At 44.4% G+C, this 10,834-nt stretch overlaps 1 protein-coding gene across 5 annotated transcripts in view; it reads left to right on the top strand.

Annotated features, from left to right (window-relative positions):
* The first annotated feature begins 114 nt into the window (after window positions 1-114).
* The window catches only part of SNAP47 (synaptosome associated protein 47), a 30,260-nt gene continuing 19,540 nt past the window's right edge, over window positions 115-10,834 (top strand). For 2 of the 5 annotated variants that reach the window (XM_067292059.1, XM_067292060.1), the window contains exons 1-3: window positions 4,209-4,331; window positions 8,801-8,930; window positions 9,443-9,998. In XM_067292059.1, the coding sequence (XP_067148160.1) occupies window positions 4,311-4,331; window positions 8,801-8,930; window positions 9,443-9,998 (707 nt within the window). In that variant the 5' untranslated portion in view covers window positions 4,209-4,310. Of the gene's footprint in view, window positions 151-4,208; window positions 4,332-8,800; window positions 8,931-9,142; window positions 9,227-9,442; window positions 9,999-10,834 lie in introns of those variants that run through there. The other 3 variants (XM_013958874.2, XM_067292062.1, XM_067292061.1) reach the window with 3 other exon arrangements.

Here is a 10,834-nt window from a genome sequence, read left to right as displayed (position 1 = left end):
CTGGGCGCGCGGGGGGCAGGGCCCGCGGCGGGGCGAGAAGGGGACGGACCGGCCGCGGGCGCTCGGCCAATAGCGGCGCGCGGCGGGCGCAGGCGCAGAGCGTCGGTGCGGGTAGAGGCTGCTTGCGCCGCCCGGCCGCTCCGGAGGCAGGTGGGTGCGGGGGGAGGGGAGGGCCGGTTCCTGGTCTGCAGGTGTGGGGGGGATGGCCTAGAGCAGGGGGTGTGGAGTAGGGGGCGTCTGCCCTACGGTTAGGGCAGGGAGGGAGATGGGGGGGGGTCTGGCCTATGTTTGGGGGAGAGGTGGAAATGGGGAGGCGTCGTCTGACCTAGGCTTGGGGAGGGAGGTGGAGATGAGAGGGGTGTCTGACCTAGGTTTGAGGGAGAGGCGGAGATGGGGGGGGGTGTCTGACCTAGGTTTGGGGGGGAGGTGGAGTTGGGGGGGGGTGTCTGACCTAGGTTTGGGGGGGAGGTGGAGTTGGGGGGTGTCTGAGCTAGGTTTGGGGGGGAGGTGGAGATGGGGGGGGTGTCTGACCTAGGTTTGGGGGGAGGTGGAGATGGGGGGGGTGTCTGACCTAGGTTTGGGGGGAGGTGAAGATGGGGGGGCGTTGTCTGACCTACCTAGGTGGAGATAGGGGGGGTGGGTCTGACCTAGGCTTGGGGGAGAGGTGGAGATGGGGTTGTCTGACCTAGGTTTGGGGGAGAGGTGGAGTTGGGGGGTGTCTGACCTAGGTTTGGGGGGGGAGGTGGAGATGGGGGGGGTTGGTCTGAGCTAGGTTTGGGGGAGAGGTGGAGATGGGGGGGGTGGGTCTGACCTAGGCTTGGGGGAGAGGTGGAGATGGGGGGCTGTCTGACCTAGTTTTGGGGGAGAGGTGGAGATGAGGAGGGGGTGTCGGACCTAGTTTTGAGGGAGAGATGGAGATAGGGGGGTGTCTGACCTAGGCTTGGGGGAGAGGCGGAGATGAGGGGGTGGGTCTGACCTAGTTTTGGGGGAGAGGTGGAGATGGGGGGGTGTCTGACCTAGTTTTGAGGGAAAGGTGGAGATGGGGGAGGTGTCTGATCTAGTTTTGGGGGGGAGGTGGAGACGGGGGGGAGGTGTCTGGCCTAGGCTTGGGGGGGAGGTGGAGATGGGGGAGGGGTGTCTGACCTAGGCTTGGGGGAGAAGTGGAGGTAGAGGGGTGAGATAGGGTTGGGGGAGATTTGGAGACTGGGAGGGGTCTGGCCTACATTCAGGAGAAGACTGGATATTAGCAGTGTCTGGAGTAGGCTTGGGAGAGATGGAGATGGTGGGGGGAGGGTCTGGCCTAGGTTTGGGGAAGGGGTGAAAACAGGGAGAGTCTTGGCTAGGCTTCAGGGGAGGGGTGGAGACTGGGAGGGGCCTGGCCTAGGCTTGAGAGAGGGCTAGAGACTGGGAGGTGTCTGGGTAGGGATGTGGGAGGGGATGTTTGACCTAATTCTGGGGAAGAGCTGAAGATTGAGAGGTGGGCGGTCGGCCTAGGGGAAGGAATGGGGAGTGGGGGAGCTACGGGGAAGGGGGCTGGAGTATCTGATTTAGGAGTAGGAGAGAGGAAAGGGTGGCGTGGAGATGGAGAATGGGGGTCTGGCCTAGGATAAGGGATGGGGGGGGTTGCCCTAGAGCTGGGAGAGGGGAAGAAATGGGGGCCAGGGGTGGGGTGGGACACCGTGGGAGGAGAGGGGAACAAAATTTGGGGAGTGTAGACGTGTCTGAGTTTTGGGTTGGAGCAGTTAGATTATATCATAAGGTTGATGAGGTTTAACTTGGATGCTGTGGGAGCTGGTGTGGGTTAAGGAGTGGGATTTGAGACAGTCCTGTTTAAAAAGAACAAACAAACCCCAAAACTTAGTTGTTGATGTCCTGCTGATTTGCGTTGCTCTGTCTGGGGTACTTTTAATCCATGCTTGGGAGGGGCAGGTGAGAGAAATACCTCACTCTGGAGCCATTCCCTGAAACTGGGAGACTGTATGTCAATAGGTTAAAGATTTCCTTGTTTTGTTTTGTTTTTTAGTGTAGATCTGTTGGTCTTTTGATATTGGGGGAACTGAATCTCTCCATGTGCCATAAAGAAATACTGTGAATCCTCTCTTGCTCCTTGTCTTGGAGCGTCGCCTCTGAATACTTTGTGTCTTGTAGAGTCTCTTGGAGAATCACGACGTTAGAAGCCTGGTGGGGCGTCGTGTTAGACCTTTGGCAAAAAGGAAGGGGAAGTCATTTGTCAGGCTTTGTAAACGTTTTTATTGTGGGGGTTGTTGGGCTCACGGGGGTGTTAAGCTCATTTTTTTGCCAGACGGTAGCATTTCAGAATAAACAGTCAAAGCTACTGACCCTAAGGAAACTTTAGGCATGAAGGAGAAGAAAAAATAAACACCAACACATCAGAAACGTGTGCAGAAAGCAAATGTGGGTTGTTATGCAGATACTTAACGAGGACAGATGAATCTGTGACCGAGTTCTGGAAGCTCTGAGGTAGACGCATTGCAAAGGGACCATTTTCCGCATGCGAGTTGACAGTGCACTCCAGCAGTGTATGTAGAAGCATCTTCTCGCACCTGGGGCGCTTAGTAATACTTAGTTTCATTAAGTGATCTCAAAGCACTTTGCAAGAGAAGGTGAGTCATCTCCTTTTTATAGAAGCAGCCACGGAGTTATGTATTAGCTAAAGAATTTATATAATGTGGTGACACAGCCGGAAATATAATTCACGTCTTTTTGCTTCTAATCCTAGTTCTTGCTATGTACTGCATTCAGTCTGGGGCGCTGTTGTGTCAAAAAGACAAATTGGTTTTGCTCGAAAAAAGAGGTGATTCGCGGATTACAGCGGGATGTGGACGAGGTATCCATGTTCAGTAGCCCAGATTGGGAGAGAATGTCTATGCCAGCAGGTCTGTAGACAAACATGCAGGCAAAAACGTATTTCTTCAGCAAATCTGAATGAATTCATGATGAAATTATTTAGGTCTTCCATCCTTTTCTACCGCACACCTGGGAAAACTGTTTAAGGATTGTAGTCCTCTGAAGTTTATAAACCTATTCCTGACTGTGATTATAAGTAATTTAAGGCCCTTTTTTTTTTTTTCCTGCCTGCCTAGTCCTTTAGATTGCATTGCTTAGTTTCCTTTACTTTTGTTTCCTCCTTTCCTTTCGATATTGTCTTTTTCAGCTAGCAGTCCTCTTCCTCTCCACCTTTGACCTTTTGTTTTGCTAAGCTAACGAAGCTGTGTTCCTTTTAGCTATGCTCTCCATTTCTGGATTGTCCCGGCAGCCCTTATTTACATCCATTTGTTGAGCTCTGTTTTTTTTTCCTATGTGCAGGTACTGGAATGGTATGTGTTATTTCAGGTGAGGCTTTGTCAGTGTTTTACAAAACCATGAATACTTCATGTCTTGTCATGCAAGGCATTCCCAGCCATGTTTTAGGAGGAATAGAATGGGGACTGATATAATGCTGAACTACAAGTGATGGGGTCCAAACAATATTATTGGGGAGGGGGGTGAGGGAGAGATCCTGAATTTCAGGTAATAGTTTCTTATCCTAATACAACAGTGTAAGTGGCAGAAAGTCTGTAGTTCAGGGTTGCTGAAATATGATTGTCAAAGTTTAGAAAATAGAAGGGAAAAAAAATATTCCTTTGATTTTTGAAGGACAGTCCCTGAGCTATTTGGTGTTTAGCAATGAATTTACTGTTTATGTCGGGGATGAAGTTGGCGTTACTGCTAACTTTGCCTTTCTTTGCAGGGGTCAAGTATAATGAGGCGTTCTTGGTGTAGGTTCTGTGCTAGCTAGTACGAGAGAAGCAGAACCAAGGGTTCTCTCTTGTAAAAGGCAAAGCGGTGCCAGTAGACAAGTTGTGCAGATGCGATAGCAATTAAAGCATCATTATATTGGAAAATACGTGCTGGAACAATGAATTGATTTAATTATGAAATAGATCTTTGCTTGGAAATTTTGGCCTCGGGCACAGAAAGAAGCTATCAGGCCTTTGAGCTCTCAGGTGAGTCAAAAGTCATATGACCCAGGGCATGCACACCTATATACCCAGGTCGAGTGACTGCTTCCTTTAGTCTGCTGGAGTGAGAGGACTTGTTCTTGTGTCCAGGATTAAACATACCTTCTCTATTCTTTATATATATATATATATTTTTTTTTCTTTTTGGTAATGGACATAGTGGGATTTTTACTTTAGCTGCAATTTTTTACCCTTTCTTTCCCACTTTGAAGAGGAAGAAATACAAAAGATTCTCACTGCAGATGGACAGTTCTGTAAAGATCACGGCCTCTGAAAGGCTGCCGGAGAATGTGGTGTCTATGGATAGAGGTAAGCAAATTGCGATATGGTTTAGGAAGATGTTTGTATGGCTCAGTTGTGAGACAGCACCAGGCGTTAATATTTTTTAAGCCTTAATGGTAGAGAGGAGGCTTGAAAGAAAACGTGATCTTGATGGGGAGCTACTCGTGTCTTAGAGAGTTTGTGGAACTATGAGCATTTGAAAACAGGCTCCAGGCTGAGATTTAACAAAAGTTGAGTCACTTGTTTGTTTAAAATTTCTCCTTCCCTCCCTAGTACAGCTGTGCCTTGTTGGAGGTTGATATTGCTGTTAGCAGGGTCAGGAGTTGTTTTTCAGATGGCATTATGTTCCACTGTGCCTCTCCCAGCAGTGAGTATTGGAAAACCTGCATTTGGTTCCAGCTTTCCCTTGTGGTCTTGTGCAAGACATATAATCTTTTGGTGTCTCTGTTTCATCATTATTTATAAATCCTTGGGGCTATAGCTTGTTGTGAGCAAGGTACTGACATTTATGAGACTTTCGGAAACCGGTGCAAGTACTGAAGTTGCACGGGACAAGCAAAAAAGGGATGTTAGCTGCTTTATATGGGCTGGGATCTAGTTGTGTCACTACTGCTTTGCTGAATCTGATACACCGTTTAGATAGGAGACTGCTGATTTTTTTTTTTATGGGTGAGATGGGGGCTCTTTCAGTAAAATTCTTTTGCCTTTACAATATATTTAGGATATGAGGAGCTTGAGGGTACAACAGATGATATTTGCTTTGGCTTAGTGTCTGATTGCTATCATATCATCGTTAGTAATATTTCTGAGGGAGAAGCTGAATGTGGTGCATCAGTGTATATGCTGTTTTAAAAACATACTTGCTGAATGGCTGTCAATCTCAAACGTTTGAATATATAATATTGGTGAGGGGGAATAACAGCTCTGGTTTATGAAAATATTTTACAGAACTGAAAGGATCACAACTGACCTGAAATCTACCCAGCTTTAAGCAGTCAAACCTAATCTAAAATTGTAATTTGTAACTCCTGGTTAATAAAGCTTTAATGTTATGATTTATTTTTAACTGTTACTGGTCTTGATTTTAATACTAATCTGATTTATGTTGCTGCTTAAACTGATGTAGTTGTCAGTGATAGTAATGGAAGGTATACCATTATAAGCACATAACTGTGTATCCATGTTAGATGCTTTTTCTGCTTAAAGTATCTTGCAAAAGCCCCTGTTCTGCTTATTGTGGTTCTGGAATCCCACTGCTAATATTTCTTCCTTTACAGTCACATTTGACTGACTGTTAAAAAGTATTTTTTTCTGTTTTTCTGTGAACAGTTTTTTCTTCTTCTATGTAACAGAAAGAAAATAACCTTTAAACAGATGTTACAATCATTGGCTACTCACAAAACCCAGACTAGGAAAAAAAATCACATCTTTTCCTTTCATCCAAACTCTCTGATCTAACCTCACTGCATTAGAGGAAATTACCTTTCTTTTTTAGATGAAGGAATTGAAGCAAGCGCTTTTACCTCTTTCTCCAAACTAAGCAGCAGATAATTGATAAAGCTGTTAGAAATTATGTTTGCTAGAACTTGTCTTGTCATTGTTTTGTTGACTATAGCTACTCTGAAATTGGATTTCTCTGGGTTTTCCTCCCTCTCTGGTGGCCCATTGTATGGTGAGAAGTCTTTTTTTCTGGAATATGACGTAGCATGAATAGTCCTTATTTCAGTATTGATGAAATTTTAAATATGTATGATTAAAATAAGTCATTGGAACTGGACCCGGTGTTAGGGAGCTCTATTTAAGTGATGCATGCGAATGTGTGAACTTCAGCATTCATTAACGATGTAGCAGTCAGCACTAGGAGATCTTCAGAGTGTGCTTTAGGCTGTTCGCACCACTGCTGCTTGAAAAAGCACTGTTAGCTTTTTTGGCTGTGCTTTAAGATTCCTAGACGTTTCATTAAGGGGCGCAGATCATGCTGAAGTCAAAGGTGTAATTGGTGTCAGTATAAACTGTCTGTATCGACTGGACTGGGGTTTCGTGCTGGAGATCTAACTTTTCACGTGTTACGCCTTATAAGTAGCAGAACACCTTGAGATAATGTTATAGCACTAATCTGTAAATTATGCTGTGATACATCAAAGGCTTTGAGAAGATAATACGTGAGTAATTGAATTACCATTACTTAATGGCTGTTCCCAGGGAAGTTGTGGAATGTAATTGGTCTTTAATGTTCATGCTGAAAACTCTAGGATTATGAAGGAAATGTTACAGGAAACAACCTTGGGTACAAGAAGCCTCCTGGGGAGTGTGGGAAGAGATGCAGACCTAGATACGTTTCATTGAAGTTACAGTTCCAAATTTGAGATTGTTTTGATGTAAGCGAGCCAGGCCTGAGGCATGTGACATCTCCGTCTTTTCTTGCTGAGATTCCAGGTAGCAGTGAGTAAGTCTTATGGGATTAATGTTGTGTCAGGTAGTGACATCACAGGCTCCCAGCAAAGCGTGGGCTGTCAGAGAGGTGCAATGAAATCACTGTTGCCCTCAATGCTGTGTTTCTTCACGCTGAGCTGGACAGTGTCAGTTCTATTGTATCCTTTAAGCCTCTCCCTGTTCTTCTGCTGACTGCGGTGCTGTCGTATTTGTTCAACTGCTGTGCCTGCAGCAGCTCTTTCAGTATCCCTGTGGCATCTTTTTCATCTTGGCTTTCGTTTGGGCCCAGCAGATTTTTCCCAGTAGCAGAGCTAAATTATTTTCACTTCTTCCTAAACTATTTCTCAACACCTTTGATAGTGACTGAGCAACATCAAATATTTCACGGAAGAAAAACTACCTATTTGGAGTTTTGACTGCATTGTTCTGCCTGCCAAACTTCTTGCATTCGGTGGGCCTGCTTTCCACACCTGTCAGTTCAATTACGTTTCTTTTTTTTTGGAGATGGACCCATGTCACACAGTCTTTTTGTAACACTATGTTGTGTTACCTGTTCTTCTTACTGTTCTGTTTTGGAAAGGAGTTGCTCTATGAGCAGCAGAACTAACGAGTTCCTGGAGATTTGTCCCAAACACTGCATGTCTGCATCTCAGTAACCGAGTTTTCTCCTCAGGCAGTTACCTCCAGTCTCTCCTGTTTCCTTTCCATGTCAAGATGTACACGTTGTACAGACAAAACACACCTTTCCTGAAGATGCCCAGTGGCCTCAGCCTGTCTATGCATGCACGTACTCATACGTGCTTTGAGGCAAGGACTTCTTAATCTCAGCCTGAATGAGCTTAGGGAAAGAAGGAAAAGCTTCTGTGAAACATGAGCTATACTTGCTTCCCTTGTCTTGGAAATCCTGTACGTGGTTGAGCAGCTGGCTATGATTCAAACAGCCTGTTGCATCAAAACGTCCCTCTGACACTTGCCTGGTCGGAGGGCTTGTCTGTAGAGAGGTACTGCTCCGTGGTTGTGGGTCGAAGGCAGGAAGGGATCTTTCTAAGGTAGTCGTAAGGGCTAATAATATCTCCCCAAGGCAATATCAACTATATATCAACAAGAAATCCTGCTGTTCTTCAGTGCTGGGGTTTCCACCACTTCCCTATCCAACTTGTTTGAAGGCCTAGTCCTAATAATAAGGGTGAAGTGTCTCTAATGTCTAAGCCTATTGTTTTCTCCTTGCAATTTAAGCTCCTGACTTCCTGGCCCATTCCCAGCAGTGTGGAGAATTGATTAATGTCCTTTTTCTTCTGGTCCCTAACACATTTGAAGAGCATAAACCATTGGTGATAAACAATCAGTGCTGTGTAATTTGTTTTTCACTCTAAAGCTAGTTGGTTTCTTGATGCTTAAAGAATGAGGAGTGTTTAAAATCCTTCTTCTCTCGTTGAACATCCCTTGTTCATTACCATCTTTGGTGGTGATCATATGTCGTAGGTGTTATTTAAAGGAAGCATCTTGAGGCTTTGGGGAAGAAAAATAGTGTCAGTGCTAGTGTTATGGCCCTGTATGTCTAAGTACAAAAGTTTGTAGGGAGAGGTAATACCCGTAAGACCAAATGACGTAATTGGAGGAAAGGGGTGGGAGAATATGTGAGCTTTGTGGGTGGTATCTTTTTTTCAAAGAGGCTGTAAAAAGATTCTGTTGCACCGTAAAACCAATATGGTCATTGAAACCAGAAGTTTTAGTATCCACTTGAGTTTTGTAAGTTAGGGGTTTTTGCAAGTTTTTCCTGAGACCAAGAGTGAGGGCCTGAGATAGCTGTGGTTTCTGAAGAATACTACTCCATTTATAAACTGGGTATTTCTTTTTTTCCAATAATTGTGAGTTCTGGTCAGTGGGGGATTTTGGTTTCACTCACACTGTTGAATACGTTGGCTAGACATTCTGGGGTGTATTTGTAGCATATCTGAGTGTTGATATCTCAGCCTGGAAGGGGAAGGAGTGGTTATGTATTGTGATTCTTGTGGAGATGTACTGAAGAGCTTGTGTTTTGGCGCTTTCTGCGTTTTCTTCAGGACCCGTTGGCCTGTGGGAAGTTTACATCTGATGACGAGTATGATAAGGTTGGAGAGAGAATTTTGAAGGGTGGGGAGAGAAGATGGGAAATGGAAAACCTGTTAAGTGATCATTTTCCAGTAAAAAGTGGTATGTGAAAGACTCAAGAAAATTAGTAAAATTTTGTTATGATCCTGTTTTTGGTAGTTTTCCCTCCACCTAAATATATAAACATATGCGTATGAACATTTAGTTTCATCTAATTATAAAGTGCCTCCCCTGTCCAAAACACTCGGAGCACAGCAGATATTAAATGTCCAGTGTTAATCCAACAGTAATTTGTAAATGTGTGTTTTTAAATCATGTGCTGAAACATGAGACGATTGCAAGGGGAGGCAGTGCTGTTATGGAGAGGGCAATATTACTAGCAGTCCTATTTTGAAAGGGTAAGTCTTTCTGAAGTAAATATTCACGTGGCTAGGGATGGTTCCCAAATTTCGTAATCCACCTGCAGCTATTTCCATGCCTGTCTTGTATGCACATTCTCTACAATGAGAATACAGGAAGCCAGCTGTGGACTGGATTAATGTGTGTTTATAACTTCAGCTTTTATATGTTGATAAGGATCACTTCTTGCGTATTTTTTCTATCTCTTATTCTAGTTTCTCCCTCTGGCTTTGAGAGCATTGTTCTTGCAGAAGAGGATCTGAACGGCGAGCTGATGAACGAAGAGATACGTATCCATAGCTGGCCTTGTTCTTATTACTTGGACACCAGCAAACAATGGGTCTCTGGCAGACTCTCACTGACTCCTGTTGCTATCAAATTTACAGCTGACAAAACTGGTGAACTTTTGGTCAACTTCCATCTTTCTAGTATCAGTGAGATCAAGAAAGAATCTTCAAATTTAATCTTTAGCTCCCTCACCATCTTAGAGAAGAACACCAAGCACTGGTTCAGTTCTCTCCAACCGAACAGAAATGTGGTGTTCAACATCCTTGAGCATTTCTGGAGGGAGCAGTTACTGTCAAACCAAGGCGCAGGAGCAGAAGCTGGGGCTCTGCAGTCAACTAAAGGAAAGGAACTGACCGGCTTATTGGCAGGTTCGCAGAGACGGCTGGAGGACACGGCAAAAGTGCTGCATTACCAGGGCGAGCAGTTTGATAACATCATGAAAGGACTGAACAAAATCGAAGGCGATATGGATGTAGCAGACAGGTACTGTAGCATCCTCTGAGCTAAGCAGTCGCTGTGGGATTGTACTGCATATGTCTAGAACTTGATGGTCAGATCTACAAAGTTCTTTAGACCTAAACTCTGTTGACTTTCAATGAAAGCTCAAGCACATTATGGTCTTCTGTAGATCTAGTTCTTGTTATAAGATTTTGTTTCTCTGTTTCTGTTCTCCGTTCTGTTTTTTTTTCTCCTTCAGGAAATTATGCTTGTCTTTATGCCTGTCCTCTGTCCTTCAAATAACTTTAGAAGCCCTTTGTGGATTTCAGCCACAATTGGCAGAGTGGTAGAGATCTCCAAAATATTAAATACCTGTAAGTTTTGAGAAAATAGGCAGCTAGTTAGAGGAAAAAGCATTTCTTTCCTCTATAGTTGCCTCCACTGAAAGACAGGCTATGGAGTTCTGGTTCTTATTAGATGTCCTAGAATATACACACAGGAGAAATACTGGACGCTGGGGTTGGTTAATTTTGCCAGTAATGGAACAGCCGGCTTTACACCGCAGTTCTGCTGTTTTGGTTCTGATATGGATATGGAGCACATTTGTGATGTTGCATGTCTTTAGTTGCTGCAGAACTCGGTGTGAACAGTAAAGGGTTTGTGTCTCAGTCAGAACACTTTGACTTTGCTATTTAGTGATTAACATTTGAAGTGAATATTTCTATGCTATTTTGTGTGCTGCAAGTTGGATTCAACAGCAGTCCAAAATAGACAGTAAGGTTAAGAGTAGTATTGTAATGTTTGAAGATATGTGGCTATGAGCTTCTTTGTGGAACCTCAGACAGCTTCATAAAGAAACAAACACAATAAAGTTCAAAGTA

The sequence above is a fragment of the Apteryx mantelli genome, chromosome 2 (genome assembly GCF_036417845.1).
Source record: "Apteryx mantelli isolate bAptMan1 chromosome 2, bAptMan1.hap1, whole genome shotgun sequence".
NCBI lineage: Eukaryota > Metazoa > Chordata > Aves > Apterygiformes > Apterygidae > Apteryx > Apteryx mantelli.
Note: the sequence above shows the minus strand (reverse complement) of the source record. Positions and strands in the feature narration are given on the sequence as shown.